Here is a 23,359-nt window from a genome sequence, read left to right as displayed (position 1 = left end):
CCTTAGCAGAAGTATATCATTTGCTGTTCTACAACTCAACAAGTGTTGATTGTGATATTTCACCATTCTTGTTTCAGGAACTAGTCAACTCGTGCATTTACCTCTGTGAGTTCTGCCTAAAGTACACAAAGTCCCGAACCTGTCTCAAGCGACATTTGGTGAGCAAACATTCTGAAATTCGGTAGTGGTTTGCGCGGCATGACAGCTGCCTGGCTCTTCTCTACTGCAGCTTTGTCTCGCTGCTGCAACTGTGCTGTTGCAACTGTGCTCTTGGGGCATTAGGGGCCCTCGCCTTGATTAAGGTGTATTGATAACTTAGCAAGAAATTTGTTAAATTTGCCGAGTTTTTAGTTGTCAATTTTGCTTATTTGGGTTTTTAGCTAGTTTTAAAGACTGTCTTTTTTTTTGGCAAGTTACCCCCACTTTTCCTTATTAGGTTTGTGTGTTTGTAGCCTCTTGCGTGGGCTGATAATGGTGGTGCCACCGTGTGGTATTGAGGGTACCAGTGGTACATGCAGCATTGATACTGGTGGCACTACCACCGTGTGGTATTGGTAGAGGTGGTACCAGTGATAAGGAGAACTTTTTTTGCATTCTTCCTCCATGACTGTTAGCATTTTTAGATGCTGCCTCTGGTCAAAGACAGACGATGTTGTTTGAGACGCTGCAGGCCTCTCAGAGTGAATTATATGGTCCGTTCACCCCATTCGCACCTCCAGCTTGCTCGGGAAGGTTTTGTCTTTCCTTGACGTCAACTAGAGGTTGAATCACCTACCAACTTATTTAATGGTATCTCTTTTACCATAAATATACAGTATATAAGCATGATAATATTGCTTAAGGTGCTTTACCTGAGTTAGATGCTCACCACCATTTTATCCACAGGCAGATATCAAAGCTGCTCTTGAGCACAGTCAAAGCACAGTTTTGAGATCTGATATTGTTTAAAAAAAATTGAAAGTTTTACCTTTTCACATTCTGGCTATGTTTCCCTAGTATACCTGCCTTAGGTGGCTAAATAGTTTAGCGGGCAGCAGCCATCTTAAGTCTCTTTCGAATTCTAAGGAAGGCGGCAACAAATATGGTATCAAAGTATGAAACAATGCAGGCCACATTTATTTTCGAACAATATGGTGGCTGAGCAGAATGCTTAGAAACTCGGTGGAAAGATCTGCACACAATAAAATGTAGTCGCACTCTTATCTACTTCGTATAAGCCACGTTTGGTTTTTCATATGTTCACACATGAAAAAAGTTACAAAATAGTGTTCATATGTGCTTCTCGCAGCTTTTATCAGTCAACGCGAGGTGGCATCAGTTGCAGAGACATCCTCATAATGCGTTCCTTTACTTTGGGCTCGTAGCTGTTTTCTTAGCTGTCCATGTAGACTGCCATTGTCCACTGTCCCTATTGTTGTCCAGAATTGGAACGTACCCTCTGACTGTTGATTCACAGCACTGGAGGTAATTTAAAGCTATAGTTTAAAAACTACGGTACACATCTAGCAACAAGAAAAGTTGACAAAATTCCTAATTCATCATCATTTATTGACTTTTCACTAAGAATATAGTTCTTGGGCCTCGACCTGGAGACATTTCCCCCTCCCCCTTAAAAAAATAAAATAAAATTAATGCCTTTGTTTCCAGAGGAGGCTCTAGTCTTGTTACGCATGCAAGCTCTGTGTTGTGATGGCACTATTTGGCAAATTATAGTTTTGTGAGTAGCAACTTCAAACTAGCGTACTAAACGAAGTAGAATTAAAGCTTCCATCTGCACTTTTGGCTTCATTGTTCTTGAACCGTGTTTAGCTTGTTTAGCTTTGACCTTGTTGCAAAGGCAATTTTGATCTTTTAGCATTACCGTGGCCAAGAATGAGGACACTGCTGCCTTCCTTCCCCAGTGACATCAAATAGCAGTTTCAGGCTCCGTAATTTAACTTTGCAAGCACATAATGCACTTGGCAGCAATTGTGTCTTCAAAAGCTGTTGTTTCAACTGCTCTTGAAACGCAACTACCGTATACACTTGAGTAAGGGCTGCACTCATATGAGTCACACCCCTAAATTGGCAGCTCAAAATTAAAAAGAAACTAAAAAAAAAACACATAAAAGAGTGTTTCTGGCAGCTTATTTGTTCCTTGATTCTAAGCTAATGGTGTGCGGCATTTTCAGACATTGTGAAAAGCTTTAAAGTCACAGACATACTAACACCATGGATGGCACGAGAGGATGGCTGTACCCATGAATGCGCTGCTGAACTAAGCCTGAGCAGAGGCAACAATTATAGTGGTGATGACTAGACGGGCACAAAGTATGTGCATGCGTGAACTAACAATTGTGTAATTGAAACAACAACATTGGCTCTTTAGTGCAAAGGTATCGTGGGGATTATGTGAGCTGGAAAAATTGGACCGAAATGGCCCGCTCCTATGTGAAGGCTGCACCACGTCCAGATAGTGGGAAAATAGAAAGGAAAGGGCAACTGCCCTTCTTACACCAGTGCAATGGTACTTTCTACTTTATCGGTGGCAGCCTAATCTCACCCTGCATATATTCTGTCTTTCTTGCTCAGGCCAAATGCACGCTCAAGCATCCGCCGGGAAACGAGATCTACCGCAAGGGAAACTACTCTTTCTTTGAGATAGACGGCCGCAAGAACAAGGTTTGTGTGTCTAGTATTTCCAACCTTGCAGTCTCTCTATCGTTTTGCTTGTGGAAGTGAATATGTGTCGGAGCTGCTTCACATTATTTTATGCAAGATTGCAAATCCTTTTCAGTGCCTACACCAATGCCTGTCAGAATTGCCAGTTTTTTTTTGTCGTGTTGTATCATTAGGGAAACGTGTGCAGTGGTATGTAAGCTGTATTCTTACTAGTACACGGGGGGATAAAAAGGTTGTTTCAAAGATGGGCTGAGAGCTAGATTTTGCACAAATTTCATGCTTTGTTGCTGACTGGGGATTACACAACTTCCTGTAGCCTTTTTCAGAAAAATGACGTTTGAGGTATGACCAACCAAGTTCTTGATACACCTACTTACTTGCCAAAACTTTACTTCCTGTCCTGAGTTGGTGCTGCTTGCATCTATGTGTGTGCTCAAGGGCTGACATCCATGTGTTGTTGGTGTTGCTGTATCAATCTCCTATTTGTCTAGGTTTATTATATCCTCCATTTTCCTTTCATATTACACCAGTAACAAGAGAGGCAGCCTTGATGTCCTTGGCTGTCAAAAGGGCCAATGCCCCTCCATCTTGTACAACACTCCCCCACCCCCCTTTCACCCCCACATTCTGAAGGCCTACTGTATTTCTACGAAAGCCTACTGTATGTCTATGAAAGACAGGTAATTTGGGGCAGTGTTATGTAGATAGTTAAAGGCCAGAACAATAAGTTCAAGTTTCCAACTCCTTTATATCTTATTAAATATTTTTGAAAGCCAGCATTTGACAGCTTTGGAAACTTTGCAGTTCGCTACCATGGAGCAAACGTAAAGCCAGGGAAAGGTGCCAAGGTGTGAGGGAGAAGGTATTGGTTAGCAGGCTAGCCCCAGTCCCTTGCAGGCACCCTTGCACCCCACCCACGCCTATGGCTGTGTTCACACCTTGTTGTGCTTGGAGCTAATCCCACGTGCCCGTCATCTTTGTTGCAGATGTATGCACAGAACCTCTGTCTGCTGGCCAAGTGTTTCCTCGATCACAAGACGCTGTACTATGACACGGACCCATTCCTCTTTTATGTCATGACCGAGGTCGACAGTCGTGGCTACCATCTCGTCGGCTATTTCTCAAAGGTGCGCCCCTGTTGCTCTCGTTTTGGCCGTTTTGCTGTGAATGCCCTTTGGCTACTACATTTACGCCTTTCTAGCAGATGTACAGTTGTTCCCATATACGTAAAACTCGGGTATACTAAGCTGTTCTCTCAATCAAACAATTGAAAAATCCCCTTGAAAATTCTATGTAAAAGTATAGCGGTATACAGTAAAAGCTCGTTAATTCGAACCGCAAGGGGAAGCCGCTTCAGTTCGAATTAACGAAAGTTCGAACTAACGAAAGTAAAGGAGAGCAACAGTACACTGCGATTTGGAAGCAGTAGGGAATGTCAGAAATTTGGCGTGTCAGAAAGTGATGGCGTGTGCCGTGGGCACACGCCATCTTCAAGTCGAAGCTCTGGGTCCGACTGTGCCACACCACCGATGTCCACCGAAACGAACGTTAGCCGAGGCTTAACACCATCACAATGAATCGCGACGGCCGATACCTCCTAAGCTGAAAACAGAGGTACACAACCGATGAAGACTGCCGAGACAAAGACGCCGAACATGTGAAGGTGGCGAAGGCCCTGATTCGTTGGTTCTTGATTGCAAGCGCAGCTGCGACGTACTTGATTCGCTGTGTTTTGGCGTTTGCCGTGCCATTTCCGCACAGCATTAGCAGCTGTACAAGATTTGCAAAGCCTCCGAGATTCGCAACGAGCAAGAAGTCTCGGAGGTTACGTAGAACGGAGAGGCGGCAGCCGCCGCTGCCTTCTGGCTGACCCCGCGTCGGTTAGATTTCTTTCCGATTTTGCCTTCTCTCGCCGTTCTCTCCGTTTAGGAGGCAATGCAACCTTGTGTGTAGGCAGTAGGCGCGTATCTCTGGCTATGTGCCAGGCGAGCGTAGTTCGAATTATCCGTGAGGGAACCTTCTCGCGTTCAAATTAACGGACTTTTTTATACATAGACTTCTGTGGAGCTTGGCCGGACCAAATCGTACAGCTCGAATTATCCATAAATTCGAATTATTGAAGTTCGAATTAACGAGCTTTCACTGTACAATCGATCTCGAAAAAGCAAACCCAAAGGGGATTGCGGAGTACAGAGAAACCTCATTACTGCGAGCACCACATTAACAAACTTTACAGATTAACGAACTTTTCAGAAATCCCCTGCTGACTTCTTGTGGTTTCAATGTAAAAATATTTCACTTCTACAAACTTCAGGATACTAAACTTTTCAGAATGATGATCATTATTCAGTTTCCGTGTCATGTTAACAATGTCTCAGTACTACAAACTAATTTCGAAATCTGGAGATTCTTATTCTGCGTATCCTTCACGGCAGCCGAAACAGTAGGCTAGCAGATAACAAAGCGCAGAAAGCGGTGTACGGTTTTGGAAAACCTGAGATGGCGCTCAGTAAAAAAACGCAGGAGATGATTTTTCTTACCTATTGCGGGGGCGACGCCGCATTGGTTTTTGCGAGTTCATGCTCCGCCCAAGCAAGTGTCACCTAGCAACGGAGGCACGTCTCTTCCTTCTATTGCCCTTCTTTCTGTGCATGCTTCTTTCTTTTTCACTTCTTTCTGTGGCCGTACTAGCTAAGCGTGCGGAGATATGTAACCTCCATACTCGTAGGGATGCCACACGGTTGCACTTTGCACTTTCCGGATGGTGTCATTTACGCACACTTGCGCTTTGGAATATTTCAGGTGTCTGCCTTGAGTGAGACAGTTACGATGTCCACGGCAAGGAATGTGAAAAGAAAGAAAGAAACAAACAAGAAACATTGTGCTTTGGAGGCGACACAGAGCTTCCTTTTTGTCAGTAGTTTTCTCAGTGCCGGCATCTGCTTTGCGTGCGCCACTCTTACCATACGGCGGTGCGTGGTGGCAGAATCTATGGAAAATAGCGACAGCATGGGCTGACAGCCAACAGCGTCGTTTTCGGGGATAGCTCAAACGGTGATAATTTATGAACTGATGGATTGATGAGTGGAATAATTAATTTTGGGGCTTTCACTATAATGACATTTCAGAATAAGGAACTATTTTTGGCGGTCTCATCGAGATTTGACTGTAGTTCGATATCTTAATAATTGAAATATAAGATATGGCTATCTGAAGCTTATTTGAGATATCCGCACGTCTCAGACAGTTTCCAGAGATTGTGAAAAGCGAGAACCTATCGAATTTCACTTCTTCAGGGTTGTGTTGGATGCACAAAAGCTCATTTATTTCTTGCTCACAGATGTTGCAAATCGCTTGCACTGCAGAATGGTCTCTGACAACGCTAGCTATAAAGGTTCGTGCTGGCCTGACTTGAGATGGCGAAGTGCTTGTTTCCCTTTTTATTCAAGATGAAGTGGAAATTTACTCACCGAGAAAGCAAGCTAACCTGTACGGATACGTGCTCTGCCGCTATTGGCACACTTTTACTGCGCATTGCGCATGCACACGCCCGGTGTCTGTTACAACAACAGAAATGTGTCGTTGGTCGTCACACGTGGCCAACAAGCCAGGCGCACCGTTGTCAGGTTTTGAAATTGTCTTCCTGTCGGAACCAGTCGTCCTTACGTCTCAGCCGCACTAGAGAGTCCACGCATCTCTTGCATGCCACTCAGCTTTCCAATGCCTCCCAGCTGGTATGTCCCTTCGTTCTTGGCCCTTCCCCTCCAGCCCCTGCATCGGTGACTGCCAACACTACACACCTGCTGTAAAGTTTCGACAGTGTCTTTCAGTTTGCAGAATGTCCGAGTCCATTCCCAAACATGTGTAACCATGTGATAATGAATGAAACGCGCTCAGTGCGGACCCTCAAATAACACAGCAATGAGCCTTGCAAGCCACTTCTGCGAGGGGAAGTAGGGAGGGGGGGTCTTTCTGCGAAGTGTGGACGTGGCAAAGTCTGAATGGCAGCTTTGTTAAATTTAGTGATGTAAAGATCTGTCCAAATGCCTGCTAAGGTCCGATTCGTTCAGGCCAGTCATGGAGTCCTAAAATAATGTTCAAAGAAAGCTGTCATCTGCAAAAAGACAAACCCGACGGTGTGCAGCATCTCCAGTTGAGCATCTCCACTTGAGCATCCCATGCCTAGCTCAGTGAAAAGATTGATTGTCATCCACGCTTTTTTTGAATGCGTAGTGTATCAGGAAACTTTTCGGGTTGCTGAAGCAGTGTAACGTTCTGCTCTCGCAGATAACGAAAGGCCGCAGTTTGCATGGGTCATCCATATGTGAAGTTCTCGTGTTGTCTGAAATATTAAATGCCAGCAAATTTGAAATGGCACTGCTTTGTCAGATGCTGTCGAACAAGAAACTGAACCTTAACGGCAGTACATGCCACGTAGAAAAAATTATCAGGGTTTTTAGTCTTGCTCGCTGTGCATATAGATGGCTCGTGCAAACTGCGACCGTTCATTATTGGCACGAGCAGATCACCATTCTGCTTCAAGAATGCGAAAGGCTTCCCGGTCCCAACACATTCTCTATCTTTATCTTGACTTTTTCACTGAGTGACGCTGGGCATGGGATGTCGAGCGGGAGATGCTGTGCCACCGTGTTTGTCTTGTAGGCAAGGATTTTTTATGAACGCCATTTTATGATTCCTTGAGTGGTCAGATCTTTACATTACAGTTCAAATTTAACAAAATCACTGCACGCCACTTCTGCATTTCCTGGAAAGTGCATTGTGGAGCGGCACGCATGACTCATCGCGGTGCGATTCGTAGGTCTTTTATTCGGGCTAGCCCATTTCCACGGGAGTGGGAATGGACTCAGATTTTCTCCAGGCTGAAAGCCACTTTCAAAACTAACATCCTATACGTTGTGTCAGCTGTCACCGGGGCCGGAGGAGAAGGCAAGAGAACAAAGGGGCATATCGGCCACAAGGCGTTGGAGCACTGAGCAGCACACAAGAAGATATGCACAAACTTTTTAGGTCATTTGACAAGCAAGGATGACTTGTTCTAATGAGAAGTTGATTCCGAATCCTGCTGGTAGGAACGTTGCTGCAATTGACAGACAGCTCTTGCTGCATGGCTCAAAGAAAGCCTATGATTGACCAATTTTTTTAAAAGTCTGTGAATGATACAGGAACGTTTTAGCATTCTAGCAGGCTCGGATCATGGTACACAGTATGCTAAATCGCTCCAGCAAAGCTTTATTGGTACCCGCAATGCATGATTCTTTTCGCATTTACTTTTTTGACAGTTTTTGGATACTGAGTACTGCAAAGTACTCCTTGCAATTCTTTTGTGTGGAACTGTGTGAAATTTTTGTTGGTTGGATAATACGACATTTCTGCCAGGTCCCAAGAAAGTTGTTAATAATAGGGGTTCCTCTGTATAATGACGGAATCGACTCCTGACACCGCCGAGTTGACAAAAGTAATGTTGCACGTTTGCAAAGCAGTATGGATGCAGGTCTTCACAAGCAGGTTGATGGTTGCGCTGTGCAGTTAAGGGCATCTTGTGATCGAGTAATATGTGAGGTGTTCTCTTAGCTCAGCCCTTTTGACTGCAGGAAAAAGAGTCAACGGAGGACTACAATGTAGCCTGCATCTTGACACTGCCACCCTACCAGAGGAAAGGCTTTGGCAAGCTGCTGATTGAGTTCAGTGAGTGTCGCATCTCCTTGTTCTACATCGTCCGGTTCAAAGTCCTATTTGTTTCAGTGAGGTTCACCCTTAAAGTGAATTCCAGGTTACTAGAGAGTTTTACCTTGGCCATAAGTGCAATTACTATTCACGACATGCTGGGTTACTGGGCATGGTAAAACAGACGCTTTTAACTCATCTGTGCTTCCACGTGTCATCTTCTTGTGGAACGACCTTCCCGATATCCTGGTAGCTGAAGCTAACAATTCCGTCACGACATAAACCATTCATTTCTTACTTTAAATAACTTTTAGTCTGCGTTGCTTCTTGTATGCCTTTTCTTTTCTGAGTTTGTGTAAACGTGATTCTTCCTTGTATTATTATTAACAAAGCGCTTTATGTTCTGTATAATTGTGTGCTCTTTATACTACGTCAAATTTTTTGAAGCTTCCCTTACCCAATGCCCATTATTCGGGCCTGTAAGGTATTTTGAATAAATAAATAAATAAATAAGTGCGCATAGCTGTGTTGGTGGCTCCACCTTGTGCTGGAGAGCTTAACCAGACAAAGCACGGAGCTATTATTACAGTAACCATCCATATTCTACTTATCCGCTGGTGTGAAGCCTTGGCCGTGACACAATCGACGTGCACTCCTCATTGCTTTATATTGCTTTGATGAGAACACCCGTGCAACACAAAAGTGCCTCGTGTGTTGTTGCTGGTCAAATAATCGCAAGATGTCACTACTAGTGCTGCTACTGCAACCTACGTTTACTGTTACCCTGATATATCCTCGAAAAGTGGACAAGCTAAATCTCTCTAGTATTTTGCCATCAATTACCACTAACACACGACGTAAAGGCTGCTCTTTTTTATGTGCACATTCATGCCTGAAGCATCATGTGAAGTACTTTCTTCCAGTAAAGTTGATTGGATTTTCTATGCTGGTTGTGACTAGGGTGTAGTGACAATGCAGGCTGCCTCTTGACTGATCACTCCAGCAAATTGCTTCAACGAAATGAACAATCAAAATGTTTCTCTGTGATTAACAAGCTTTACATTTTGCTTCAATAAATCTTCCATGTCGAAGCTCACTGGCTGTGGTGTTCAGATGCTGAACACAAGGTTGAAAATATGATCCCAGGCCTTGGCAACCTTGTTGACACACAAACATTGTTTAGTTCTTTTTTGGGGGGGGCGGGGGACTATTTTTAACAACTAACTTCTGTTACAGAGTTATCACGCGGTGCAAGACGTGCCTACATGTGTCCGAAATTTCCTGAATTCTGTTGCGATTCCATTGCAATTCTATTGCAGAAGTGTCTTGTCTACTCAGATGCCTGGCCTTGCCAACTATGCTCAGATATTGTGTTGAGTTTAGGCTTGTGTTCTAGAACTCAGAATGGTAAAGATTACCCTGGGGACCTTCGCTATGACTTTGCTCATGCAGCACTGTGTCGCCTTGGCATGTAAAAATGCACTAAGCAGTTGGACTTGGTGATTGTACTAGTGGTTGCAATCAGTGGCCTTCCCGGAAATGTCCTTCGCAGGTTATGAACTGTCCAAGTTTGAAGGCAAGACGGGCTCCCCTGAGAAGCCACTTTCGGACCTGGGGCTGCTGTCGTACCGCTCGTACTGGTCCGAAACCATCCTCGAGATCATGATCAATATGACTCCCAATGAGGCAGGAGAGAAGCCACAGATCACAATTCAGTGAGTTTCCTCCTGGCAAAATGAATGGATTCAGGTCTTTGCTATTGCTTGAAGTAGACTGTGGTCACCATCAGACTACTTCCACACAGTGTTACAATAACTGCACAATGTCGTCGTTGGCCAGTGCCACATCCACCCTACCTTGACATGCATTGTAGTCATGATGGTAACACGATACGTGCAGATCTGTCCCGTGGTAATCGCCTGTGTTATCAGCGATGCCGCATGCAGACGTACTGTGAACCACCAAGTAGTGACTAGCAGTGAATGTTGTGTCAGCATACAGCATACATTAGGCCAGCAGTGGGCCTAGTGGCCAGGCATCAAGAGTGGACCGACCGGAAAGGAAGTAGAGGCAAGAGACTAAGGGTGGGAAATAGCCATCCTTTATACATGATATCTCTTGTAGGGTGTGGTGCCATTCAAGGCATCTACTGTGTCACTATTTCTCATCAGTTTCATCACAAAAGCAGCTGGCAAGATGCTGAGTAAAAGCATGAGTTGCTGATGATCAGAACGTGCCATTGTGCCTTCAACCATATGACATGGCCTCACTGTAATTGGCGACAACTTCAGAATGCAGTAGAACATTCACTGCCGTCCTAGTCATGGAATTTGTATAGGTGCACCAGCCAATTAAGTTTGCTCATTTACATGATGTTATGGTGGGGGTGAACTTCTTTTGATATCAGCATATCGTAGGAAATATGTTATAGAGTGTTGGTGGACACAAAGAATGTGCACTGCTGTTTGGTGGCCAGAGCTTCTGCAGAATTCTTAGCTTGTCACCGGGTGTAGTGTGCCAGATGTTAGATGGTTAGAGGGACACTAAAGGCAAATATTAAGTCGAGCTAAAGTGACTGATTAATGCTTGAGAACGTCTAAGGCGTCAATATTACTGAGAGCAGAGCTTTATTGATTGCAAAGTTGAGGTACGTGCAGGACATGATTTGAGACTCTCCGGGGAGATTTGTGTACTAGCCCGATGGCACTCCTCATTATAATTCTATCGTGATTATTCAACCACTTGTAATAGAAAGATCATAGCATTGCATTATAAGAGAATATAAGACAGAAGGAAAGGCTACTTGTCCAGGATTTTTAGAGAAAAGAACTTGTTGACGTTACCCTTGACGATGATGCGGGCTGTCGAAAGGTTTCGTTTTCGCTCGACTCTGCACCGCCCGTACTTTCACGTTTCCATACTTTCGTTATCGTGTAGTGCTGCGCTGGTTTTGCTGGCTTGCGAAACTTGTACAAACTACAAGTAGCAGAGAATACCATATTCGTGTTATGTCATGAGATGCCTAAACGGTCCACGCCGCTTGAGCAAGAGCAGCTGCAGCGGCGAATCCTACACTCTGTCTTAGCTCGGATTCTCCATGACTGGGTGCGCGCAAACACATAGCGCTATTTGATGGGCACCGTTTTCCTCGCCGACGAAAACAAAGGGTGATTATGCGTATGCAACGTCAGTGCTCCCTGCTCAATGGTAGAATTGCGCTAAAGGTGTGTGGACACTTCTGATGCAATTTTCTCTTAAACTACCATATTTACTCGCATAATGAATGCACATTTTTTCCCTGAAAGATATGCACAATGTTGGGGGGTTGTGTTCATTTTGCGGGTTCAAACTTTATGCGATTTTTTTTTCTGCGGCGACTTCTAAAAAAGTCAATCATCAGAAATGCGAACCGTCGATTGTGAAAGCAAATGTGTGGACAGCTACACGAAGTAAGGATAGTGGTTTTATCGGCCGTATAAACTTGCAAACGTTCGCTTCAACGCAAACTGAGCAGCGAGAATTCAGCATGCACAAAGGTATGAGCAGCCATTGACTGGGCTCCCGAAGCAGATCGCTTTGAAGTTAGGTAGACGGTGCGTGAGATTGAGCCGCAATCGTCGGCTTACCTCGCACGCTTTCACTCGCACCTACACCATGCGGCAGGTGGCGATGACGACGGCAAAAATGTGCCTGTAGTGTCCATATAATTGCTGTCGTTATAAATGTAGGAGATGTACGATTCAGCGTCCGACATGGCGCTGGATGCCATATCAGACGCCGAATCGTGCCGAGTGTCCCCTACTTCATGGCAGCAAGTTCAAGGTACGATCATTATGCGAGAAAAAGAAAAGCCGCACTTCTCGATTGGAAAAGTAGGGACTGCATTCAATATGCGAGTGCATTCATTATGTGAGTAAATACGGTAAGTCTTCCCTTAAACTAAGTAGGCAGCCAGTGGGCTGCTGCTCCATGCATCTCGCTGTAGCAGTTCCCTGGCTGCCCACTGCTGGGTGACATAAGCAGAACGTGGTGTCAAGAGTGGCGGCTTCACATTCAAAACAAATCATGAATTTCTGTTGAATAGTGATTATTTACTATGTATTATCCATCACCTAATGGTCGCCACCACTGATGGCAAGTCTCCGAAGGAACCATCCTTTTATTTCAAAACGGCTATTTTTAAATATTACTTAAAGACTTTTTAGAAACAACCTGTATATATCCACAGGTATATCTGCCGAGATAGTGACCGGCCCAACAGGAAACCTTGCCAAACCTGGGAAAGTAGGCAAAGAAAGGTTCGTTGCAAAACAACTGCACTGATAAACATGTAGAGAGAGAGTTTGATGACCACACTACTTGTGTAACTTCACGAAACATAGCCTTCTAAGTATGAAATTGAGTACCGGGAGTGTAAAAGAAAGTTACAACGTCAAGATGCCATGACTAGATATCACAGCTGCGCCACATTTGAGAGTGAACCTTCACTAGTGCACTCGAAACAAGCTGGATGGGAAGCTCCATGTCCGACTCAGGTGCACATTATTTTCGACATTCCCTTGTGGATGCTGTACAGTTAAGTCCTTTGCATTGTATCAATACTCGGCAATATGTCGGAACCATGTTCTGTGCAACATGATCTAAGGTTTCTTGCTCGTTGTTCATTCTGCTCTTTTCCTCTGCCCTCGCTGCTTATTTCGTGTTCGTGCAATGTGACGTTTGTGGTACATTAAAACCTATCGGAGTGAAAAATCGACTTTTCTGGAATACACTGTGTTAAATCTGATTTTGCACTGTAGATCTATACACATTATAGAGTGGCCTTCATTGTACCACGAGGTCAACTTGTGTTAATTTTACCGATGCGAGATTGCCAAAATCGATCGACTTGCCTGGCGGGTCAAATTAAGCAGGATGCAGAAAAATGCCACAACACACCGTCGATTCATTGGGCAGTATGTTCCCAAATCGTACATGCACCCACTTTCTATGCATCTAAAGCAGGAAACTAATGTAGAAATGGCATTAACACTCCTAAACTAAGCAGAGATCAAGGCACACCTGATTTTTTAGCATGAAAAATGGGCAAGGGCCTAATATGTGTTGCGCAATGGCGGCTGGTTTTCTAAAGTCAGCTTCGCCGCAGTACAGTAGGGTTGTGTAGCAAAGCATACAAACACGTGGAAGGGTGGTTGTAGTATTGTATCCAATTGCACCGCGCGGCCAATTTTCGGCTCAATTTTTTGGTGAAAGAAAAGAACGTGTAAGGGCAGACAGGTAAATACCATAATCAGGCATTGTTAGCTTGACAGTTATTGCTTGAAGATCTTCTTGAGGAAGGCGAAAAATAGGCATTTTCAGGTGACGTATGTTGATGAGCAACTTTATTCAGACAAGTTCCCGAAGCAGGCGAAATTAGCAACAGAAAGGTTGCTGTGATCTAAGAACAGTGATTTGCTTGTCAGTTTGCACTGTTAAAGGTTTTGCTCCTTGCTACCTGTGGGCTGTGTCTAAAGGTAAATCATTACTATTAGTAAAGTGAATATTTGTCCCACATAAGGCTAGCGTTCAGATGAACCTTTAAAAAAAAAGAAGAAACTATATTTCTCCTCCACCCTGCCAGGGTTGTGTTCGCTATGTCTGTCCACATCGTAAAGCTCACGGGTCGGTAGGTATGCATTACAGTTGGTTGCCGTTAGCATTTGCTATTTCTGCGAATGTGGCTGTATTATAGAGAAGCCGCTTTGACTTATCATACCAATATGTTGCCTCACCAAATTTTGTGTGCACAAGTGGCTGCAAAGATAATCGAGGTAAAGATAATGCCAGTGGGAGCCAATGGGAAGTGTGGCGTTTCTTTCCTTGCATTTGCTTTCGCTCGCCAACTCGCTCGGCTTGATCGTGAAAAGAGCCAGCTGAAAATACGGCCCCATGCTTTGCCAGCAGCACCAGTGCAGCTTAGTGACTTGCCGCTGCGGTTTCCCCTGCGCAGTGAAATGAGCGAGTTGACGAGCATCAAGAAGGAGGACGTGATATCAACACTACAGTACCTGAACCTGATCAACTACTACAAGGGCCAGTACATCATCACTCTGACCCGGGAGGTGATCGAGGCGTATGAGCGGGCGGCCCTCAAGCGGCCCCTGCGGATCGACCCCAAGTGCCTGCACTGGACGCCCAAGGACTGGTCCAAGCGCGGCAAATGACTGCCAGCGACTTCGGCCGCACGCCCCGCTCTGCAGGAGGTGGGTGTCTGTCTGTGTGGACGAAGGATGAATGATGGCGTGCAGGTGAAGCCCGTACAGCTGCCTTCAACATTTAACTCACTGTGGGATCTGTGAAAACGTAGAAAACAGAATTTCCGAGCAGTTTGTGACTGACATGGAGTAAAACTATACAACGCTGTGTTGTTCGGATATTATATTAGTAGAGGCTGGAAATCCAGACACCAGTTTGTGTGCCGAGGCTGCAGAAATGTTCTCCGATCCAGTAGTCTGTAAACTTTTGACGCCGACTGCACATACAAGAGTAAAGTAAAACCAGGTTAACATGTTCTTCACAAATATTTTTGCCCATTTGTAATGTTACTAGAGCCTGGTCCCTGCGATGTGAACATAGTGCTCAGGACATTCATGTAACACATGTTTCCTGCCTGTTATGCTCTTTTACAGTGCTGCCATGAAAAACATGTTAATGAACAGTTCTGCGCCTTAACCTATCATCATACTTAGTAATGCAAGCAGGTCAAGTGAGATGGAGAGAATAAGCATTTTTATTTAATCTGATGCTTGTATCCTGGTATTCATTGATGCTTTACATCCACACCGCGGCATGCAGCAGCGTAGAGTTGAATGCAGAGACCAGTTCCATTGTGGACTACCACAAACGCCTTTCTATGCTACATGTTATGTTGAGGCATGTTGCGCTACGTTAAATTTCTTTTTGTTTGCTTATTGTGATTGTGCGAAAGCAGAGAGCCAGTGTCTTGATTCCTTGCACGAGATAGATAGAGGCATGCATTTGTCGAGGGAGGCATGTGTCAGCAAGGTCCACTATAGTTCTCGTATCTGCGAGACATCATTTGCCAGAAACGCAGCTACCCTGACAGGCACACAGGTCTTGCTTTTCTAGGCAGTGCATTGTGGTCCTGTTAGCGGTTTGTTGCATGAAGTGTAATTCACAGTACAGTCAAACCCAAATATAATAAACTCGAATAAAGCGAATTATTCTCTATTTCGGACTCTCGAAACTTACCAAGCTCCCTCATGACAGACCAGACATTGGATATGTCAGCATGTGGCTTCTACTGCAAGCTCCAAAAGGTCACTTGCATGAATAAGACAGCTTTTGCATTGTTTTTTTTCTCTCTCTCTCTCTAGTGCATCAACACTTTGTGCAGTTGATGTACTTTGCAGTACTGTGTCAATATTGAAGAAAAATGGACCGCAGCGGGTCTACGTAGCCTTACTCATTGAGAATGCCTTTCTTAGTGACATTGTGAAACAGTTAAAGCACAGGCAAATTGTAATTTGCCTACTACAACATAGACCGCTTATAATGTAAGGTGCCAGAATTTTTGCGCTATTGGCGGTAGCACACTATAACCAAAACAACATTTGGCAAAGACTGTGCACGTGCGTATTCAAACTTGAGGCATGCGACCAGGATGTGCTCGCACTTTTGTTGACGAAGTGGTTCTTTCACCTTCCAAGTGCTATACAGCCACTGCGACGCATATTGTTGACTCTGCACCAAACTGCAACTTTGGCTACTGACTCCCTGATGATACGGCGCTAGTTAGGCCTAGCAGGCCGGGGTGTTAGAGAGCATGCTGTCATGGGATGCTCACCCTTGATATGTGTTCGTAACCAGTAGACGAATATATGCAGAGATCCGGTGCGAGGTGACGTGCAAAGGCTGCACCAGCAGCGCACGTGAAGCGTGGGGCTCGCAGGCGATCGGCCGGCAACTACCGCGAACGAATGTAGCAAAAGCTTGTATGTACATGTATCGATACGAATGGTGAAAGATTGCATGTGGACAACATTTCAAACTGATGAATTTGCAGAGCCCAGTTTAAACTGACAGCATCGCACATGCGATATGTGCACTTTGCAACAACGCACATCGTGATGGACGAAGCTGAAATGCACATGCGGCCTCGACCTACTTTGCCCGTGGGGCTGGATTTGTAAAAAAACAACAAATTCACTTTACTGTCGAAATTTTTTTTTCTGGCCTGCTCTATAATTGAGACATTTCTGCCACCCCATCTGTGTCTGAAAAAAATCAGTCACCAACTGTTTAATTTCTGCGCCCAACCTGAGCAGCCAAAGAGTGACAGCGTCGGTGCTTTGGCGCATACCATACCGCAAGCAGCCGGAGCAAACGGCTTCTCCGTCAGCTAGGCAACTCTCGTGCTCCCACTGAACGAGCACGCTGCCGCCACTTTCTTTTTTTCTATCTCCTTCATTCCTTGTTTGTTCACATGCTCTGTATCTCCTCTTCCGAATCGCCCTCTCCCCTCGGCCAGCGCACCTTGTTGAGAAGTGCGCTCCCTGTCTCGTTGTCTGTGGGATTTTTCGGCAACCGCATTATAACCGGTATTTTATCTCTCACAGCTGCACTATTAGTGTGCGTACACCGTATGTACCGTATTTACCCGCATAATGGATCCCTTCTTTTCCCAAAAGTATGTGCAAAGTTGGGGGGTGCATTCATTTTGCGGGGCAAAATCTTGAGCAATTATTTATTACCATGGCCACCTCTAAAAAACATCAGTTTCGCCCGAAATGTGAACCATCGATCGAATAGCAAATGTGTAGACAGCTACATGAAGTTAGGATAGTAGTTTTATTGGCCGTATAAACTTGCAAACATTAGCTTCAACGCAAACTGAGCGGCGAGTATGCAGCACGCATAAAGGAATGAGTCGCCATTGACTCAGCCCCCAACGCAGATCTTAGTGCGCAGCTGCTGTCGGAGTAAAACACTGACCTCCTCTTCCCGGCGCCATGCGTGCGGCAGAAGAAGGCATGTTTCCTTCCCGCTTTCCTCTCTTGTATGCGGGAGATAGAGCTCCGATTGTCGGCGCCCCTCAGGCGCGGTTGGGCAATACGCAGTTGCTGCCATAAGTACAACGCCGCCGCCCCTCCCTCCACTCCCTCTCGGGGCCTTTTGTGCGACGAAAGACGGCGCGAGAGATTGAGCCACGATCGTGGGATTCCCACGGTGCTCTTTAACTCACACCTACACCATGCGGTGCTTGGCGACGGCAGCAAAAATGTGCCTGGAGCATCCATATAAACGCTATCGCGAAAACGTGGTACGATTCGGTATCCGACACAACGTCACACACAATCGCACCTGCCAGACGCTATATCAGATGCTGAATCGTACCGTGTGCCTCCTACTTCACGGCAGCAAGTTCATGATGCAATCATTATGCAAGAAAAAGAAGAAAAAAACACACTTCTTGATTGAAAATGTAGGGGCTGCATTCATTATACGAGTGCGTTCATTATGCAAGTAAATACGGTACTCGTGTAATGATCACAGGTTTTGTTTTCCCTCAGATTTGGGGTGAAAACCACGGGTGTGGCCATTACACGAAGAAAAAGACATTTTTTTTTTTTTGCTTAAATATTTTTGCTGGTATTTGCCTTTATTGAGCTACAGTATTCACTTGTACTGGCTCTGACTATTCTTGGCTATTGCCGTAGTGCGTCACCTGCTGGCTAGAATAAATGGTGACGCCCCTCAGACCAGCAACGGCAGCACCTCAGAGGTGGCCACTAAATCTCGGTGGCTGTGCTTTTGTTACCTGGAGGTGCTAAAACCTCTGCACGGCTGCCTTGTTTTGCTGCCAACAACAACAACAAGAAAAGCTTTGGAATTCTCGCACCACACAACCGATAACACTGCCCACCTTCTAAAACATGATGGGTGTGGCTTATACATGGGCAATTTTTAGATCTATTCTTGCAGGGATATTCTTTTTACAAATTTCTTTGTGTGGCTTTTAGACAGATGCGGCCATTACATGACTACCGTAAAAACCGGACTATAGGTCGGACCGGAATATAGGTCGATCCCCCAACTAACGAATTCAAAAAATGAAAAAAATCTTTTTCAGTGGCAAAAGTGCCGAAAGACATGACACCCTTACCTATAAACAAATGCGACTCAGCGGGTTGCACAATGGTGACAGTATTTATTTAAATGCTGCTCGCATGTGCACCTGGCCAAGTTTTTAGCGGTATCGCGCGACCATCGACCCGCGTGCTTGTCAACACCGTATTAATGGCGCTGAGCAGTGAAACAAACGAGATACGCGCATTCGCTATTTCGCCGCTCCGTGCCGTGATAAGGTGCTGACAAACACGCGGGTCGACGGTCGCGCGATACTGTCAAAAATTCGTCGGGTGTACAGTACACAGAAGGGCACGAAGTCCGCAAGCGCTACTCCGAATCAGAGCAACACCTTTGATCAGAGTCGGATGACGAGTGCTTCTCGCTGCCCAGTCCATAGGCGCGTGCGATCTCTACCGCTTTTAAACGAATGCATTCCACAACAGGCAGCGATCTTAGACGCAGCTCTCGGACGGACTCCGCAACCTTGCCTTACAGTTATGCAGTCCGCTGCGATCCGGCCACGAAATGACATTTTCTTTTGGTTGCTGCAAGTTGTAATACATTGGTTTTGCCTCCGTCACTACCGAATGCTCTTTTCGGATACTCCAAGTTCGCGCTGTGCCGCCAGGTTGCCGTGGGCTTCCGCGTACTCAATCGCCTTTTTCTTGAAGGCGACGGTGAATTGACGTCGGCTTCCGCACATTTTGAAACGAAATGAAAATGCAGCGTTTAATTAATATAACTTTGCGACAGTGGAAACGCAAAGTACCGGTGCCACAATGTCGCCACGCCGCGCTGCTGCTGATGGCGATGGCGGCTGTTTACTTCATCCGCCCATTGTTGCAAGACTTCCGTAGTTTTCCGCCAATGTCCGGTATATAAGTCGAGGGTCGACTTTTCGCGATGGTTTTTTGAAAAAAAGTTCGACCTATATTCCGGTTTTTACGGTATATACGGTACATTGAGTTCTATCAGAAGATGAACATGAACAGGAGTCGGGAATGGGGGCTGCATTGCATCAGGTCCTGCACTGTCTAAATGGTTACGCTAAAGGTGGTCTGAGGTGCACATGTAGTTTTGTTTTCACTAAATGTCCTCCATCCTTGTTTCTTTTCGTCATTGGAGAAAATACATGCATAATGAACACATCATGAAAGTTGGAAGCTTTATTGTATGTGAGCTTGGAATCAAATCGCCTGATAAAAAAAATATATTCCTAGCACATAATCCTGTTTGTTGTAGCCAGTTTCGACTTTATAGTGACAACGCTGATGACACGTGATGGTCGGTTGTTTTCAAACACTATTCCCTATGTACTCTCCCTGCTTTTGTTCAGACTACAAAACTTCGATGGGCAAGTGTGTCAGCTGTTTGCCTGTTAACCAACAGCCGGTACGCTTTTGCTTTTACAGTGACAATGCCCTCGTCCACCATCACGCACCGGAGTGCTCTTCACGTGGCATGCTGTTGGTGCCAAAGCCATTCGCTCGTCTGCTCCTTCAGCATCTTCAACAAAATGCAATGGGGTGTTTGCGTCGTCAGTAGTGCTGCATTAACTGGCGGTGCTTCATCCCCTCCGGCATGTGACAATGTGAGCACTGTCATTGGGCCCGTGTGTGTGTGCGTGCGTGCCTGTTTTATCGACATACCCTGGACACTTCGCATTCTCTCTGTCTTGAAAAGCATGGCTTGCAAAGGGGTCAGCCTTAAAACTGAGAATCTCGCATCAAACTGATGGCATCATTACCAGTGCTTGTGTAACGAGTTGTTGGGTTGAATTCGGTTTTCCACGTGTGTGGGAGACACACAAGTTCACAATAGTTAATGTTGCAGTTGCAACTCTGGCATTCATTTTTGTGTCGTCCCTTCAGCAGCTGAATGCCAGTCATACTGCAGCTTCACTTTTATTGTTCTCGGGGTCAAGTTCGCAGTGCTATTAGCAGCTAAGCATGGTTAGCGATTACCTGGTGCCTTGGCCGTCATCCCACCGACTTTCTCTCGAGGCCAATTTTGAACCCTCCGCCAGGTATGGACAGCTCTCCGAATCCAGCACCTGATTAATCTAGGCCACTATTCTGTACCGATGCCTTTTTCGGTGCTAATGCCTTATCGCGTTTTCGAGCGCCCAGAGCGACACCGCACTCTGGGCGTAGCGTTGAACGCGACCACTCACGAACGTGAAAAGCGCGAGAAGGCATTAGCATCCGACAAGTCATCGCTACAAAATCACGGTCATCTCTAGTAAGAATGATTGATGGCTAGGTTCACAAAACTACAAGCCATTCACACAAAAGCATATACCAATTTCAGCACGTCCTTGTTTCTAGAGCCCTGCTGTTCTCTGTGATTACCATTTTTTTAAGAGTTTAAATGATGGCTCTGGAAATGGTGCCTTTGGTTTCCATGCGAGTGGTGCAAGCTGACCTCCGTTGCATCGCTCGGCCAGACTGAGAGTCACTGCTCATTGTCAAGACCACATTTGTCTTTCATCGCCATTAGGATGTTATTTAATTACATTGTAAAACCCCACCATATGAAAAGCAGCAAAGATTTAGAGTTTGATCCTGTGGCCTTTCATTATAGTATTGAGTCTCTTTCTCCAAATTTTCTCTCCCCACCCCTTTTCTTTTTGTTTGGTTCTTGCGAAGTGCCGCATAGGAGCTCGTATGTAGCTATTTAGTCTCAGTAAGCAATGATTGTATCTTCAAAATTCACTGACAGAACGATGTATGGCCTAATGATTCGATTACTCCATGCCCCGGAGAGGTGGGGAGATTGGGTCGTTTAATGAAAGCCAGAGTGTGTTCAGCTTTAGCGAGTCCTAAAGAGAGAGGAAAATTAACATTTGTCTTGTTTGCATTGTACAGAGCAGGTGTTTAGCTGATCAGCTTGTGGCTTTCACCGTCTCATGGTGGTACAATGTCCCCTTTCTCGATGAAGTGTGATATGCAGGTTTTCATTGATGCAACTTCCAAGTGCTTGCGAAGCTGTTGTCTGTATGCCGCGTTAAGCTCTGTGGTTCTGAGCCATTAAAGGACATGCTGTTCGTTGTCATTATGTGGTGGTTCAGCTTCTGCTAAGTGGAACACCTTTGCCACGGGTCCCCTTTCCCGATGAAGTGTGATATGCAGGTTTTCATTGATGCAACTTCAAAGTGCTTGCGAAGCTGTCATCTGTGTGCCACGTTCAGCTTTGTGGTTCTGAGCCATTAAAGGACATGCTGTTCGTTGTCATTATGTGGTGGTTCAGCTTCTATTAAGTGGAACACCTTTGCCATGGTACCTGGTGTACAAAAAAAGAAAAGCTCGAAGTCTGTTTCAGTGTGTGGTGGTCTGTGGTGTGTGTACAGCATAGGAATTGAACTCTCTTCACTGTCCAGGACAACATTAAAAAAAAGCCAAAAATATTCATTAGACATTTGTCGTCTTCTGTAATTATATTGACTTCCCATTTCTGTACATACATTACACTGCATCACCGCCCTCACTGGGTTGGTACTTATTGTAAAATGTTGTACATATACGTGGCCTCCTTTCTTTCTTTTTCTTTTTTGCATTAACTGCAGCAGCGCGCGACCCTTAGGTTAATAAATTTGTGTAAATACAAAAATGGCCCTCTGTCTCTCTTCTTGTAGTGCTTGTTCTAGTGCTTTTGTTCTTATGTGTCATTGCCAAAACAGCTTTGCAATAAAGGTGTGCCTGCTTTGTGCTATATTTGTAAACATTATGGCAGAAAGCCTTAAAGGGCAGCAGTGACCATTTTTGGTCGTGTCACGGTAATTTATGTTCCAGAGGTCCCATTGTCACGCATCCGAAAGTAGAATTGTACGGCAAATGGAGAAATAATTTTAAATAAGCCATAAAGTCCAAAAACGAAACCGGAACCTGACCAAGTAGCCGAGCGAACCTCTTGTGACGTCACGGGAGGCATCCCAGTGCAGAAGGCGTGCACGGCGTACCGGTCTTGACCGCGGGGAGAACGAAAGGGGCGAAGAGCAGACGCTCAGCTGATTAGGGATCGCGCTGGACTTTTGGGTGGCAATGCCAGCTGCACCAGCTATTCGGATCTGTCGAATAGTGACAGCTACGATTCCGCCGAATTCCACGAATCAAACTCGATCTGTGTGTGCAGATGGCGAGGGCTGAAGTTCGTGTAGCGATCAACGCAACACGCTCGCCCCCCATCTATTGCCCGTCCACACAGAACGCAACTTTTAGCGATAGCAACTTCCCATGCCAAACACTAGTTCACTGCGCCATGAGATGAAGCTGTTCACTCGCTGACTCCTCGGCCCTGTCGTCTGCCATTCGTTCCCACCACGACCTTTTTCATCATAACGCAATGTGGCCAGTAGCTGAGCAGCAGGCAAGGCAGGTGGTACTAAAGCCCCTCCGTCAGCTCACGCGTGGTATCAGTAGGGAGGGGCTTTAGGTGGCACGAGGGAATGAACGAAATTCGTTTCTAAAAAATCTGCGCAACTCTCAAGCCCGACGTGTTAAAGAAATGACGGAAGCGTGCAAACGAGCGCATTCAGGAAATTTCATTCAGACCCGTTGACCTCGAAAAATCGCTGGATTTATTGGATATCCCATCACAGTGATGAAAGTCCCTTAAAACTGGAACGCAATGAACATGATCTGTGGCACATATGAATGAAGAGGTCGCTTTCTACAACTGCAGGAATGACCACACTCACTTCGTTTATTTCAAAAGTAGTATGTTGTTACTGCCCCGCATGGGCTCTATACAAGTATTATAGGTTAAGCTCCGAGAAACGTTTGCAAAGTTTACCGTAAATCGGAAAAAAAAAAGTTTAATTTCATTCATAAACTTCATAAACCAATGGCTGCGGCTTGGCTACCTTCGTCTCGCCATCGGC

General features: G+C 45.4%; 1 protein-coding gene across 4 annotated transcripts in view; it reads left to right on the top strand.

Moving 5' to 3' along the window:
- The window catches only part of LOC135919723 (histone acetyltransferase KAT5-like), a 38,455-nt gene extending 16,739 nt beyond the window's left edge, over positions 1-21,716 (top strand). For all 4 annotated transcript variants that reach the window (XM_065453585.1, XM_065453584.1, XM_065453583.1 and 1 more), the window contains 7 exons: positions 78-158; positions 2,572-2,661; positions 3,648-3,788; positions 8,274-8,367; positions 9,899-10,061; positions 14,339-14,591; positions 19,893-21,716. In XM_065453585.1, coding sequence (XP_065309657.1) covers positions 78-158; positions 2,572-2,661; positions 3,648-3,788; positions 8,274-8,367; positions 9,899-10,061; positions 14,339-14,552 — 783 coding nt within the window. In that variant the 3' untranslated portion in view covers positions 14,553-14,591; positions 19,893-21,716. The remainder of the gene's footprint in view (positions 1-77; positions 159-2,571; positions 2,662-3,647; positions 3,789-8,273; positions 8,368-9,898; positions 10,062-14,338; positions 14,592-19,892) is intronic.
- The last annotated feature ends 1,643 nt before the right edge of the window (positions 21,717-23,359 follow it).

This window comes from Dermacentor albipictus, chromosome 7, assembly GCF_038994185.2.
Source record: "Dermacentor albipictus isolate Rhodes 1998 colony chromosome 7, USDA_Dalb.pri_finalv2, whole genome shotgun sequence".
Lineage (NCBI taxonomy): Eukaryota > Metazoa > Arthropoda > Arachnida > Ixodida > Ixodidae > Dermacentor > Dermacentor albipictus.
The sequence above is the reverse complement of the archived record's forward strand: the minus strand, read 5'-3'. Positions and strand labels throughout refer to the sequence as shown.